A 16,125-nucleotide genomic window follows, 5' to 3' on the forward strand; every position below is an offset into this window, starting at 1 on the left:
AAAACACTCCTCAGTAACAGAAGAACATTAACACACTCAGAGTAATACATTACTAGCAGTGATGCCATACTGCATTGTGCCTTAATTGTGCTTAATGGAGTCCTGCAGTCTCTGTGATTTAGCTGCATGTGTCAAAGCAGGGCACTTCCCAGTTCCTCTGCTTGTAGAAAAATACAGCAGCTTTACATAACCCATTTGATAGAGTACTGGAAGCACCTCAGATATTCCATCTCTCCTCACCCCTCCTTAACAGTTTCTCTTTCTCTTCTCTGGTATATTAATGTCACAAATTCAAACCAGACCAAGGAACCCAAACAAAACAAAACCTCCCACAAACACACACCCCCAATACATATTTCCCTGTCCTTCCTTCCCTTCCCTCCCCCCCCCCCCCATATTCTCACCCAGCTTACTTCTGTTTTCTGCTAGACTGGGAAGAGACCTCAGCAGGCTTTTTTTGTCATCCATCCAAAACCATTCACCTTTTAAGAGCATGTGGGTTATGAGAGAGTTGGAATTGACATGTCACATCCCAGGTCAGAAATACTGCCAAAGTCCTCCAGGAAAAGAAGGAAATTGGAACTTGACAGTTCTGGTACCTTTTAAAATCAGAACTGTATTTCTGCTAGTGGATGGATATAAGAGGATGGAGTCCTTGTTCTGTGGAAGATAGTGACAGAATCCACATGAGGATTGAGTATGACCAAGAGTTTATCAGAAATCTTATAATACTATCTTCAATACACTTAAAGTAATTTAAAAAGTAATATTTTTAATGCTAACTATCTGTTTGCTCTTAATTAGGTAACTTTCTCAAAATCATCTACTGAGGGCAGTGGTTTTAAGAAGAATTTTTCTCAAGAGTGAATTTGTAGTTCTACCTTTTTTCTTAAAATGTGCATTTTGATATATACAATTTAATGATTTTAACAACAAAAAGGTGATACAGTAACCATTTGGCTGGCTGTCCAAAACAACTGTACCAGATCCCCACTAGTGGCATTAAAATCAGTAACATGCACCCTAGATGCTTATTCATCACATCTTAGTTATGCAATAGTTGCCTTTTGTCTTTTTGCACATTAAATTTAGAACTGGTTTCTAGCTGAATCATATCACAGCCCAGCTTGTCTAGCCAGGAGTCACTGCACTGAGCCAGTTCCCCCAGCTACAGATATAGCTTTGAAAGCTGGAAGAATGGGAAGTGCAACTGAGGCTGAAGGGCAGATGATGCTGTGTGCAGGAAAATCTGCAGCAGAAGACAGGAAAGAAGACAAGAAACTTTTCCTCCAACTTGTCATTTTCCTCCTGATAGACTTAAGTGAAAGGGGCTTCTTTGCCAAACAATTTTACTGAATTCAGTCCCTTTGCATCTATGGATGCGGATGTGGATGTGGATCTCAGTTTTCTTTAGGGGTTCACCTGAGCCTGCCCAGCAAGCCCATAGTAGAGGAAAGTTCGTGGGTCTGAAGGAACTGTTATGTGCTTTAGTGTGTTTGAAATTTGTTAGATGTGAGAGAAATTGTCTTCATGCTCCTCAGGCTTCAGACCTTTACTTGAACTCCATCCTAACCCATGCAATTTCCATAGCAACACTCTTTTATTAAAAAACAATAATAAAGAAAAACCCAGGATCAGTTGGTGTGGATTGTTTATCTGATCTGCACTGATATTGATACAGGTATAAATAATAAACATGATATAAACCAGATCCAGTGACAAAATGGTGGGGCTTAGTTTTGAAGAGATTGTCAGCCATTTAGGTATACAATTTGTCAAAGGACAGACATTTGCTCCATGGTTCTGTTCTGTGAAGGATTTTATTAAATAGTTTTTTGACTTTATAGAATAGTTGTACTGTGTTACAAAATGGATTGCTATACTTGTTCTCTTGTGGTGGGAAAAAAGTGCATTAGTATGTAGAGTTGATGGAGCTTCTGTTTGTGAAGTTAAACAACCTTATGGCTTTCACTGACAGGACAGGCTACAAAGACATTGGCGTCAGAGGCTCTACAGAAACCACCATATAACCCACTCACACTTCTAAGTTTAAAAAAAAGGTAGTTTGGATTTGAAAATTCCAGTTAACTTTTAAATAGTTTACTTCCTAGCTATTCTGCTGCTGCTGTCATACTTTTCATCTAATCACGAGTTGTCAGTTTGTGACCTTTCCTGGGTCTGACGGCAGCATGTAAGTACCAGTGTGACTTCTTGTGCAGTGTTGCATCAGATTTTGGTGCCCCTTACACAGATAAGCATTGAATGCCAGTGTGTTGTCATTGCCTCCTTTTTTTGTCTTCATTGCTAATGCCAGAGGAGTGTTTAAATGTACAGAAATAATGCTCTCTCTTGCCTGTGTACAACTGGGAGAAATTTTTTTGTGGTCTCCTGTGGTCAGAGGCAACTACGTCATTTTTAGAATCTGATCAAATGCCGCTTTGAAACAAATCAGATTTGTGCCCTCAAGTATTTGTTTGTTTGTTTCAAATTTCTAAATATATGTTCACTCCTCTTTCCATTTGACCTAACTTTAGACCTTTTAAAGTTAAATGTTAAAGTCTTTTCTTGCCACACCAGTAGAAAAAGGCACCTCTGGAGAGTCATAAATTTTAGTTTTCTGTTTTATAGTGACACTAAATACTCTCTGGAGATGGGGATGGGGTCCCCTCTACGCCTGAGTGATAGGCTCAGATTTAGACATTCAGCTCAGGTACACCTACGGTCAGACAGGTGAATCTTAGATAAAAACCAAAAGGAGATGATTTAGCAAAGCCTGTTGTTCACTGTTAAGCTACCAGGTTTTGCTTTGAGTGAAGGTGTTTGGGGAATGATTGGAGAAGTTGTTCACCTCTAAGGGCAAAGGGAAGGGAGCCTCAGGTGGGGTGAGCAGGACTTGGCAGTCAGCAGCTGCAAATGAGGAGAAAGTCAGCATTGCTCTTAAGGTGGCACGACACCTCTCTCAGTGCAGGCAAGGCCTGTTTTCTTTCCTCTTTTGCTACATCTGCAGACACTTTGATAGAGCCCTAAGAAGGAGCAGGGCAGAGACAGGCATTCCCTGTGGTACAGCTGAGGTCTTGGTGCCTTTGCTTCAGATGCAAAATGCTTTGCAATGCTGTGTTAGTTACACCCCTTGTACAGACACAGCAAATTCTCTGTAGCTGTCTGGTTTAAGAACCAGCACAAACTAGATGTGATCCTTTTTTCATTTTATGTACTTGATTATAAGGATGTAAACAGGAGCCAGTGTATGTTTTTTACAAGAGTGAGTGACCTATTTTCCTGTATCATAGATAGCTTGTTCTGAATACAGTGTAGTTTGATTAGTTCCCAACCTACAGCTCATAGATGTTTTGCCTTCAAAATGTGTCTGATGTTGTGCCACAGTTAAAGGAGATGAAAAAGCCTAGAACTGCCATCAGCACACACCAGCGTGGTGCTGCTTGCAGCAGGTTACTTGCAACAAATAACATGGGCCAGTAAAAGTTCAGTCATCCCTTTTTTTATTTTTCTTGTTTTAAGCCTTTCAAAACACAGTGAGGACTTTGCAGCACACCTTTTCTGATTTTAAAGTACTTGATTTATTACCTACCTTTTCACCACACAGTAACTTTTCCCTTGAAAGTAACTCAGTTTATGCTTAAGCATGAAGAAAAGTGCACAAAAAAACCCTTCTACTAATTATGTTCTTCATCAATTTACAAGTAAGAAATAAATGTATTAGATTAGAAAATATCTGCAGTCTTCATTGCAGCATTGTTGCCATCTATAGTTTGAAATTAGCTTTACATACATGTGCCATTTTAGAACTCAGATAACCAGCAGTTAAAGTATAGGCTATAATAATATTCTGCAGTAAGTGGCAATATTAGCAAAAGGGGAAATGGTGAGAGAAGACCAAGACTTCAGTGGTTTTGTTTAAACTGCTTGTTAGTTGTTCCAGTGGGTCTTCTGGTTCCTGATCATGCTGTCTTTGGAGACTTTGTGCTAGTTAAGAAACAGACAAAAAAAATCAGTGGTGTGTGGGTGGGAATATTGCATTTGCAAAACCAGAGCTTTTCTTTACTAACATTATATACATATTTCTTGGTTACTCTGACTTCTTTCCCTGTCGGGTCTGGTTTTTTTAGAAAACTCATACTCCTGTATTATCCACATTGCTTTAGTGTAAGAAAAACCAGATATTCCTTGTCTGTAGAGCTCTTCACGGAACTCATGTTCTTCTCAAGTGCACCAAGCATTAGCATGTACATAGGGACCATCAGCACCAGCTCCTTGAAACCAAACGTATTCACTGCTGGATCTGTTTGCTTGCATTAGATCAGAGAGAGGAACTAACTGGTACATATAATCTATGTCTCTTGCTGACTTGCTACTCCTCACTTAGGTATTTCTTTAGAGAAGGATTTGGAAGGTGAGAGAGAGCAGTGAGACAACCATGAGACTAATGGAGATAGATGCAGACTTTCACTGAATTTTCTCTATAGCAATAAAATAACTTTATGGACTGGGAGGGGGAAGGATTCATACAGTTGTATTGTTAACATCCAGAATTGTGTTTGTTTCTTACTCTCTTAGCAATGTCAAAAATATTCTCCAAAGAGTCACACGGTATTTATTATTAAATAGGATGGCAACTGCCATCTGTCACATCAGGCAACATCAGCAAATCAGTTGCTACTTGATGTTAGAAATCATAGTGGGAATGTTATTTTTAGGGAAAATAGCCAGCTTCTCTTGACAATGAGAGAAGCACTCAGTATGGAAGGTATTTATTATGTTTATTTTGAATGCAACTATGTAAAGTTGTCAGTTTAGGACTATTTTAGTTTAGATGGTGAAGAATGAGCAGTCATCGATAGGGGGAAAAAGAGCCAGTTTGAGTGAGTTTGGTTACATTGCATTAAGGTATTAATTTTGACATTCAAAAAGCTGTCACTCATGCAGGATTGCAGTGGCTGTGAAAAATATTGTCAGAAAGCCAAAATCAGTGGATTCCCTTCTCCTTTCTCTAGTTTCAATTAATAGATTAGAAAAAAAAAATCTGTAACTTTTTTATCACTGTTTGCCCTAGAGCAGGATTATCAAGAAATGTTGCAGAACAAAAAATAGACTCACTATAAGATCTATTTCTGTAATTTAATTTCTGATTAAGGCCATGCTTGGAAAGGGTTTACACAACCCATTTTGGTGTGTACTGAGTGTATTTAACAGTTAAGAGAAATAGCATAAGAGAAAGTACATTTACTTTTGTGGAGTGTGTGTGTATATAGGCTTGTGTGGGTACATGTATATAAATTATACAAAATAGCATGGTTTATACACTGCACATCTTCTGGAGAAGAGCGAATAGTCAGGGAATCCTGTGTTTTGGATAATTTCTCTTTTCCTACCTTCTGGTCCTTCACCACATTCCAGCACAGTCATGATTCGTATCAGAAAGTTATCCTTCAGCTAACAAAGGCTAAGCAGCCAACTTCAGCAACTTAATTTAGAGAGATTCTCTCATCTCGTACAACTATAATTACACGTAAGCCAACAGATCTGGCAAGCAAACTCTGGAACAGAGTATTTTCACTCATCTGTCTGAAAACTGTGATAGTAGAAGGGTCAGACTTTGGCCTGTTTAGGGGACTGGTTGACAGAGTCCCCTGGGAGCAGTCCTGAAGGGCAAAGGAGCCCAGGGAGGCTGATAATTTTCTTCTTCGAGAAGGAAATCTTAATGGTGCAGGAGCAGACCATCTCCTTGTGCTAAAAGATGAGCCAGAGAGAAAGGCAATGGGCCTGGCTGAACAGAAACCTTTGGCTGGAACTCAGGAAAAAAAAGGGAGCTTATGACCTTTGCAAGAAGATGTAGGGAACTCAGGAGGACTACAGGGATGTCATGAGGTTATGCAGGTAGAAAATCAGAAGGACCAAAACTCAGCTAGAATGTAATCTGGCCCGTGCTGTAAAAGGCAATAAAAAGGTTTCTATAAATGCATTAGCAAACAAAGGGCTAAGGAGATTCTCCATTCTTTGTTGGATGTGGGGGGGAAACAGTGACAAAGGATGATGAAAAGGGAGGTGTACGCCATGTCTTTGTCTCAGTCTTTAATAGTTGTACTCCATGTATCCATCCCCCTGAGTTAGAAGAGAAGGATGGAGAGCAGAGTGAAGGTCCTGTAATCCAAGGGGAAAAGGTCAGTGACCTGCTACACCACTTATTTACATACAAGTCTGTGGGGCTGGATGGGATCCACCCAAGGCTAATGATCATACTTGACACCGGTGAGGCCACACCTCGAATCCTCTGTTCAGTGTTGGGCCCCTCACTACAAGAAAGACATTGAGCCACTGGATCATGTCCAGAGAAGGGTGATGGAGCTGGACTAGAGTCTGGAGCACAGGTCTTAGGAGTAGTGGATGAAGGAGCTGGGTTTGTTTAAAGGGGCCTGAGGCAGAACCTTGACTCTCTCTGCAGCTACCTAAAAGGAGTTTGTAGCCAGTCTCTTCTGACAGGTAACAAGAGACAGGATGAGAGGAAATGGCCTCAAGTTGTGCCAGGGGAGGTTTAGATTGGATATTAGGAAAAATTTCTTCACAATAGGGTTTGGAACAGGATGCCTAGGGAAGCGGTGGAATCATCATCCCAGGACGTATTTAAAAGATGTAGATGTGGAATTCGGGGATATGGTTTAGTGGTAGACTTGGCCAGTGCTGTGTTAGCTCAACAGTCTTGTTGTACTCAACAATCTTAAAGGTCTTTTCCAATCTAAATGGTTCTGTGGGGAAAAAAAAGTATGAAAATGGTTAGTGAGACATTTGTACACCTGTGAAAGATTTGTGGACAAAAAGATACAGCTGAGAGCTTATTTCCTTATGAGCAAAAACCACAAGGCTTTGGATCTCTTTCTCATCCCTCCGGTTTGCCTACAGCATGTGTATAGAGCATAAGCCTAAAAGAGAAATTGGAGCAAATACAACTGGAAAGATCCTTTGGGTAAAGTTTGTCCATTCTGTCACTAGGAAGCACAGTTAGTTAAATTTTGGCTCTTGAATAATACTACAGAAAGGAAAAAAACCCAGACAATTTATTTTCATTTATTAATTGCATTGAATTTTAGAAATAGTTGAAAAAATAATATGCACCAGGAATCTTTTCTCCACTCTCTTTTTTAAGTTAATTCTAGGCAGATAGACTAAGCATTACAAGCATTCAGATTCTGGTAAGAGCGCTCAAAGAATCATATTTCATCTTTCATAATTTCCCCTGGCTTGTGTTTGGCATGGAATTTTGTTTTCATTTTACGATTTCCCTGTTTCTTTCATTTCCATCAGGAGAGAGAAACAGAAGAAGGAGATGTCAGGTGGCTTTCAGTTATATGCCTCAAAATGAAGATGAACTGGAATTAAAAGTTGGCGACATCATTGAAGTTGTGGGAGAGGTGAGCACATCCTTAGTTGACTATACACACATGCAGTACTGACATATCTTGTGCATGCTAAGCTCTTCAATAGAGTCTGTTTTAAGACATAATTTAAACCAGACATTTTTCTTTTCTGGTATACTGACCTGTCTGGTCTGGATTGCTGTTGGGCATGAGGGGATGTTGCTGGTTTTTTAATGGATTTTGTAACTTTTTTTTTCCCTATAGCACTTTTGTCGGTTCTTCTCAATCAGTTGGTGTTTCAGAGTTCTGAAAGAGCTCTAAGTTTGTTCTACAGAGCTCTTGAATTTATATCTCTGAAGAACCAGAGATTACATCAGAAGAAGCTTTTCACAGTTTTAGTAAGCCAGTCACAGGGAAAATTACGTTTGCAAAGTTAAACAAATTTAAGAAATTTACTCGAATCTCCACTGGAGTTCACCATTTGTCATCTTTGCCAGCAAACTTTAAGAATTTCATTTTAGTCTAATCAGTTTAAAAAAAACCCTAAAACCAAGCAAAAAAAACCCCAACAAAACATTTGAGACTTGAGATTCATTTATTTTGGGTGCAGATAGATGTGGAAAATTAATGCACATCCCTCAGATGGACTGAGGACAAATTACAAAAGCTTGGACAGAGATACAGAAATTTTCTTTGTGTGAGTAAATCTGGGTGCAGTATCAAGGAATGATGTTCGCTCCCAATACCTTCAGTGTTCCATTAGAGATTTTACAAATATCTTCTTGAGTTTAATAGCAAGAAGAACCAAAGTCAAAATTATAACATGCATTCTTTAACTAGAATGCATTCAGACTCATTTATTCTTTATTTACTTAGCTTTAGAAAGACCTTAGTCTGCTCAAGTAGCCAATAAAAGGTGTGTTTCAGCTTGTATCATTTATTTGTAAGATTTTTTTCTCCCCTGTGACTCAGCAGTTAGGACATTAACATTAATTTACTTTTTCCTACATCGGTCACTTAAAAAATCAGTTCTAAGAGAATATAAATTCTACTGCAAGCTACATGACATCCAGCATTTTCTTACGAGAGATTAAATTCTCACTTCTGAATGTAAGAAGCTTAGTGATCACTGGTTTTGCTTTAACCTAGCTGTGCACGCCAGCTCTGTACATCATTCTTCCTGGAATCAGACATGATGCGCCACTTAAATAACCTTATTCTGTCTGTGAACGGTTTTGTAATGGGGGAATTCATCAAGGTTGTAAGATATTTAAGAGCATATTTTGAAGACAATGTAAACTTGATATTATAACGAGTTTCACGGCATCACATAAGCTGTTTTCATTGGGTACTTTGAGGTATATTTGACCTCACATGGCCACAGAAATATTACTTCAAATTTTTAAGTCTGTGTCTTTCCAGAGTAAATTGATGGAGTGAAATCCTTTCCTAGTATCCAGCCAACAAACTAACCCTACCAAATGAATAAATAATTACTGAGTAATTAAATAATTTAGATGAGACACTAGGCTTCTCTTACAAAATGCATTTCTTGTCTTTTTAGAAATTTGAGCAACTTAATTATAAATAACAGATTTATTTATATCCAAATGAGACTGAAATTGTTTGCATTAAAATTGAAAAATGTAGAACTATAAAAGTGAAACATTCCATGTACTTGCATGTGTGTGCTTATAGTTAAGGGCATACTTTTTGTAACCCACTTGGATTGCTGATTACAGACTTCCTAGTCTTAAATTTGTACCCTGAATTGCTACTGTTGAGGAAAACATTGACAACTTTCTTATTTTAAGGTTTAAGAAAATATATTGTCTAGGGCTGCTTTTTTGATTGGCAGATATAAAGAATGTCATGATGGAATTAGTTTTACTGTAGTGTGGAACAGGACTGCTCATGGATAGCTTGAACTGCTGGTCATAAGTAAATGCTGAAGAACAGCTGACATAGGTGAGGCTGTGCCCACTTTGACCTTATAAAATACCCTCTTCTGTCAGCTACTGAAACAGAAGGTCAGCTTCAGGCTTCATCTAATGCATTCATGCGTTTTAGAGCATTGTCCAGCTTCTGGGTGGAACTAGATCGGCTGGTGGAAGAGGGAAAATAGGAATCTAGAGAAAAAATTCTCAGTCCCTCGGGAAATGTTATTGTGGGGCCTTTATTTTCCGTCATGATTGATACCAAGCAGTTGATGTCAAATAGTTATTGTTATTACTTCCTTTTCTGCTCTTATTATAGTAGTGTTAATTCCTCGAAAAAGTAGGGCAGAGTATTTATTTTGAAACAGGAACGTTTATTTGATGCAAGAAGTTGCACCAACCAGTGTGCTGATTTCACTTTTTACCCTTCTACTTTTAGGTAATGCTGCATAAAGAGTCATTGAAAGAGGATTCACAGTGTTAATGTCATTATACAATTAAAAAATATGGCTCCCTCAGTTGTGAAAATTGAGGTGTTTTGTTTTTTTGCAAGGGCCAAAATCATGCTGTGTTATTGTACAAAAAAAATATAAAACCACAGCAAAAAACCCTCCCACATAGGTAACAATTGGAGGCAATTCTTGTAAAATACCAATTTTGTTTATTATTACTCAAGACTGAAAACTGGATGACATCTTCAGCATTATTTACAGTGGTTCCCTGTGTAATTGGAACATAAATGGTCATTTACTTTCCATTTCCAGCTGTTCCTTTCTCTTACCCCATCTTTTTATTCATGAGTAGGTCTCAGATTCCCATAGATAGTATTTTATTGTCTCCTTCTAAGAAAGTTGCATCAGTTGAATTAAATAGTTTTAAATTTACTTAGATTAATATTTTCAAATCTCTGTGGATTTCTGCTTAGTTGAAAATAAATTGATTCCTAACTGACTTACGGCAAACTGAACCCGGTATTGTTTAGGTCAAATACTGTCTATGTATCTTTATGTGGCTATTGAGAAAAAAAAAGTCTTAAAATGTTGCTTGTGATTGACAACTCATTAAACTTTTGCTGTTGCAAAGAAAAGTTAATTGAGCTTTATCCTTAAAGAAGTGCGTTCTGCTCTTCCTCAAACCCATTGAAGTTCACTGCCTCCAGCACAGGGTTGACAGAAAGGAACACAAGTGTCAGCTGCCTCCATCAGTGTCCAAGTGTGTTTCCTCAGACTCCCAGTGAAAACAGGTTACACTGACATCACACAGTGATGTGCTGAGGATGAGGATGTCTTCCCGTCTCCAACCTCTGCTTCAAAGTGTGGAGGTGTAGTAGCATCTAAAGCTGCCCAGATGCTTCTTCCTGGTGCCAACAGATTGGATGTGATACTTTTGAAAGGGTTTTTATGTCTGTAGTAGTGGTAGATAAAATTCGAAATTCCTCCTGTGGTAAAAGTGGTTTGGGGCTGTAGAGTGGATTGAAACAGTAGCAAGTGTGAGTTGTTGCCAGATGAATGTCCTTGGAGGCTGTATGTGTTAAGAATTCACAGTTCCTTTCTACTTGTCCTAAATAGTTGGAAATTAATTATGTTAAGATCAGACATTCAACACAATAGATAAAATGCTTGTTGTTAAAATAGAGGTTTCCATAACTACAGAGACCCTGATGCCCATGAGACATTAACAGACTTAAATTAAAAGTACATTTAAAACTTGACAAGAAAAGCATTTTCATCATTGTTTATGTTCACGTTTATTATGTGATTGATAGCTTTTTGCTTGTCATTTTCCTACCTCATTAGCTATAACTCTAATTAAAGTTGTCCCAAAATACAACTGTAACTAATTGTCTTATTAAATGCAGATATCTGAATTCCAATTATGTTTCACCCTTGGACTTTTATGGGATGCCAGATAATTAACCTGCAGCATCAGAGTAAGGACATTTGGCATGTCATTCAGCAGTTCTGAGCCTGCTTTCATTTGGGATTAGTCTGTTGTGCTGCTATATACCTTTTGACCTCATCCTGCTGAGAAGTCAGCTTTTTGGCAATGGGTAGTGCATGAAGTTAAGTTCACAAGTCTGTGACTGAGACATTCTGTAATACCATTGAGCTTATTCTTTGACTTTTAGGTAACATTGCCATATATTACATGATGAAATCCTATCAGTAGCTCATTTGAAATTATAAAAATACAGACTGAATTTTTACAAATCAGTTGCTTCTTATGGGCAAGATTGGTGGATATGTTTTTTTGTTCTTAATTTGAGATAAAGTGGTGCAACACATGTCCAAGAACAGGATAAACTGGGGATTGAGCTGGACTTTTCTTACAGTGACCTATTTTGGCAGCTATAGAGTTGAAAGGGGAATGAATATTTAACCGTAGCGAGGGGATGGTCTGTGCCACAACTGCAGAGCTGTATGATATGCAAGGAAACAACTGGGAATGAATGCTGGGATTTCACATCTCTCAGTTACTTTTCTGTGGAATGCTGTGGTAAAGTGTTTTTCTGGATCCTCTTCTAACAGGTTGTTCACAAGGACTCTGGGACTACTTCTTGTTTGATTAGTTCATGTGGTAGGAGGCCTTTTTTGGGGGAAATAAGGGTGCAAAAACTGCTGAGTCTGTATAGGGATAGGGTCATCCCAGTTCTGTGTGATTGCTTTCACTGCCCTTTAGTGTCGTTTTTAGAAGAGGATGTTAAAAAACTTAACAAAACCATGAATGACAAAAGCAAACAAAGAAAAATTCCTGAAGCGCATTTTGACATTGTAAAATAAAGAACTCTGAAGCTGAAAAGATTCCCCAATACAAGGTACTTGTGCAGTTTTTAGTTCTTACCTCCTGCACCCGAGTTATCAAACAGTTTCCAGATGTGCTGTAGCAGAGTCCCAAGGGATGGCTGGTGCCTCATGGGTGCGGCTCCTCTGAATGCACTCCCAGAATAAGCCATCAAGTGGCACTGTAGGCACCATCTTCTGTTTGTGTCTTGTGTCCAAAATTTATTTTCCCATTGGCAGCGAATGTGATTTTTTTATTTTGCCTCTTGGGAATCTATGTTTTTAATTTCCTTTCAATGTATGATTGCTTTTGTCCTTTGAGCTCACGATTTTCCGTTAGAATTTATAAACTGAGGGAGCTTTTTCCTTTGCTTTCTGTGCTCTAGTTCTCTCAAAGCAAAAGAAAATTTGTTGACCTTGGGCTTCTCTCCTTCCTGTTGCCTGCCTCTGGCATGGCTTTCATTCCTGGGACTATGTTTTGGTTTTAACAGTCCAGAAAAACTTTGTTATGATCCAGGGAGACTTTCTTCCATCTGAAACCTTTCCTGACTCAGAGCCTCCCTCATCTGCCCTGGCTAAGCTAGAAGTAGTCTGTCAGCCCAATAGGCAAAGCGGCAGGTTTTAGAAAATCTTGTGGAATGAGCCAATACAGGAATTTATTGGAAATACACTTTAGGTCAGTGATTCCAAGGAGCTGAACATTTTAATCATTTAACAACTTTAGCCTATTAATTATATAGCAAGATGTAAGCAAGCAGCTGGGGCAGTCTTAGACATTCTGGCAAGCAGCTGCTGGTAGTTGGCCTCAGCATTTCCTGCTGGTTTGGGATATCCTGTCGTGGAGTTACAGGGGTGGCCCCCTGGTTCTCTCAAGAGAAGGTGCTTCTAAGGCTTGTAGCAGCAAAGGTTTGTTGCACTGCAAGTCAGGATGACCTTTCTTTCTTTGAAGGGGGTTGTTGCAGATTGTATTGGCAGTGAAGGGAAAACCTGAAGAATGTAAAATGTAAGGTGTCCTCACTTTTGGATTATCTTAATCTTGTAGTCCTAGTGACCTACTAAAGTGATTTTGTTTTCTTTGGTTGCTTTACAGTTACAGAATAAAAACATATTCCTAGTCTGAAATAGAATTATTATATTTGCTTGAAGGCTTGAAATGCTATCATTTTTTTTTTTTACTTTAAGCATGGAAATAGGCTGATTTCAATAAATTTTTGTTATTTTCTAATCAGCTTAGTGTCCTAGCCTCTGTATATCCTTAGGAGAACTTCGTGTTTGTGTGCCTGAATGCCTCACTCATATAATTCTCTGGTATTTTCCTGTCTGTCCACTTCCATGGTATCTATTTTGATTACTTGTTTTCTTATTTCTTATTTATATTATTACTTTTAAGTAAAATTAACTATTACAGCCTTGTACTGTCTTTGTAGTCTGGGTTGTTATTGTGTGCTGGGATCTCACAATTTGATTAAACATTTACTTTCTCACAAAGTAAAACAGTATATTTCAAATTATTTTCATCTATATTTGGTTTATAGTTTACAAAAAAGCTCATTTACATTAAAAAAGGCTCTAGTGGTTGAGTAATTAAATCACAACCAAAGCACAAATATTCTTTCCTCATTGAAAATTTAAAACGACCAAAGCCCAACAATACTGGAAGAACATTTGAATGTCGCATAATTATTATATAGATTAAATCCCAAAGGCCAGGCTTCTTAATGGGATGAATTTCTCTAGAACTGGTGACGTTGGTCATTTGTATCTCATTCAGTCACATCCAGGTGTTAGATTGCATATTGCATCTGTCCCTGCCCCGTGCATGGCATTGACTGAGTTGCAGTTGAGTGCATGTTGTTGTTACCTCCTAAATATACAAAGTAATGAAGTATCTTCAGTCATGTTCCTATATGTTGTTGATCTTCAAATGTGGTGTGACCGTACTGGCAGCCTACAGGCTTGGCAAGATGAGGATGACCCACACCTCTCCAAAAGGCAGTGAACAGATAAAACACACTGAAAATACATCTTAAAAATATCTCTAACTATATCTGCTTACATTTGGCAGATTGGAAAGATCCCTCTTCTGAATTAAAAAAAACCCACTTCATTTGCAGGCTGATCTTACAGTTGGTGTGTAGAATATTATAAATCGTAGAACTTCTTATCCAGCATAGGGACATGGACTGCTGAATGAAATCCTTCTCTTTTTAGACTGTTTGGTTCAGCAGGTGAATGCTGGGCATAAATCAGGACCTAGATGTATAAATTCTGAAAGCACTTTGTTATAATAGCATGGCAACAAATTTTATTGAGCTGGTGCCTCCAGACGGATTACCCGCATGAATAATGGATTTTCATTTAAAAGGTTTTATTGGCTGTGAATTATTGGAACTTTTCAAACCATATGGTAATGGACAGCCTCAGTTTGGGATAACTAAATCCTAGAGGCATTTTAGTGTTTTCTATTGCATGGATTTATCTCTAGCTGCTGTTTTGAGGCCTAAAGTTATGTAGTAGGTAGCTATAGTGTTTAAAAATACTTAAAGCTTTTGATGCTTTTGATGAAAATTTCCTACTAAATCTTTGGGAGGCACAGTTTGACCTGAACCTCTGATGTCTTGCTACCATGATTCTGCATTTTCTTGTGGAAAAAAAAATCTAGGTTTGACTTTAGATTTTTTTCCGAAGTTGTAGAATTATTGAATACAACATGGTATTATCTGGCAATTAATTTTTCAGTCAGATGGAATACTTACAATAAGATAATGAATGCTGTGAGTAGATTCACATCCAGTTTAGATTTACCTGTCTGAAGATCTTTGTATATATGTATATTTATATATATATATAGGGATCCATACATTAACATGCCAGATGAAGAGTGCTAATGTGAACTGTAAGGAAACTGTGAAGTGTTACCCTGAAAGAAGTAAGCAGGTGAAAATCACTTGAGGAAAAGATGAAACTGGATTATATTGGTCACATTACTTGTGTCAAATAATCTCAGCATCTTGCAAAGCAAGGATCTTGGGAACTGTGTAAATCCTCTGATTAATCTACTGGTCAATCAGCTAATGCAGTTATGGTTTGATGTTTAGCTCTACTCAATATGGCCATCTGGGAATACTGCATTAGAAAAATGGAAATATTTTATTACTGAAAGAGTCTTGTCCATATTGTCTATTTTCTGTATACCAAGATATCATATTTTATGGGTTTATAATATTTATATCATATTTTATTTAGATATATAATTTGTACATATATATGTAGATATATAATTTATCTACTAAGTGTTGTGTGTCATGCAGTTTCAGTTTTCCATATTGTTTATTATTGGTCTGGAGAGAAGAAAGGGAATATTATTTTTTAGAGACTTTGATACTATAATGTGAAAAACCTCCACCTCACTGAAGTGATTGAGTGATACATATGTATTCTATCTTCTGAATTTACAGCAAGATAAGAAGTGCAAGATAACTCCCAGAGTTGTGCTGGAGCTCATCATGATTACTGAAGAGCTGGGGGGGGCGGTGGAAGGAAGGCAAATTTTGTCAGGGACAGGTACTGAGATTAAATGAAAGTCTGGTCTGAACTCCTTTCAAATTAAAATAAAAATTCAACTCAAGACAACAAGAAATGTGGGGTTTTGTAGTAAAATTGTATGTGTGACTAAGTTGAAAGAAATGCATACATTCCTCCATATTTTTGGGAAATATTTGGTTGTATTATTAAGAGATTTCTAAGAACTCGAGTTTTTCACAGATAAGTGATAGGAGATGGACTTTTTTTCTGTAGTAATTAACTAGTTCCGTTTAAAATGTGGGGTTCTTTTTTTTAACAGTAAACATGAACACCCTCAGCCTTTCTATTTCAGTTGACTTTCTATTTTCATAATTGTGGGGGGAAGGCAGGCAGGAAAGAGATGTGTCAAACTTTATTGGAGGCTGATGTGTCACAGATTGACACTGTCCTCCCCTGTCATCTTTTTTGGTGAAAGGACAGTGTCTGACAGATGAAAAATATTTCCCTATCAAG

The 16,125-nt window shown here is 37.9% G+C and overlaps 1 protein-coding gene across 8 annotated transcripts in view; it reads left to right on the top strand.

Annotated features, from left to right (window-relative positions):
- Window positions 1-16,125, top strand: part of SH3KBP1 (SH3 domain containing kinase binding protein 1) — a 223,755-nt gene that overhangs the window by 98,265 nt on the left and 109,365 nt on the right. For all 8 annotated transcript variants that reach the window (XR_004355261.1, XM_032679340.1, XM_032679339.1 and 5 more), the window contains one exon: window positions 7,318-7,424. Coding sequence is in view for 7 of the 8 variants with exons in the window: in XM_032679340.1 (XP_032535231.1) it covers window positions 7,318-7,424 (107 nt within the window). In the remaining variant the exon portion in view is untranslated. The remainder of the gene's footprint in view (window positions 1-7,317; window positions 7,425-16,125) is intronic.

This window comes from Chiroxiphia lanceolata, chromosome 2 (assembly GCF_009829145.1).
Source record: "Chiroxiphia lanceolata isolate bChiLan1 chromosome 2, bChiLan1.pri, whole genome shotgun sequence".
NCBI classification, from domain to species: Eukaryota; Metazoa; Chordata; class Aves; order Passeriformes; family Pipridae; genus Chiroxiphia; species Chiroxiphia lanceolata.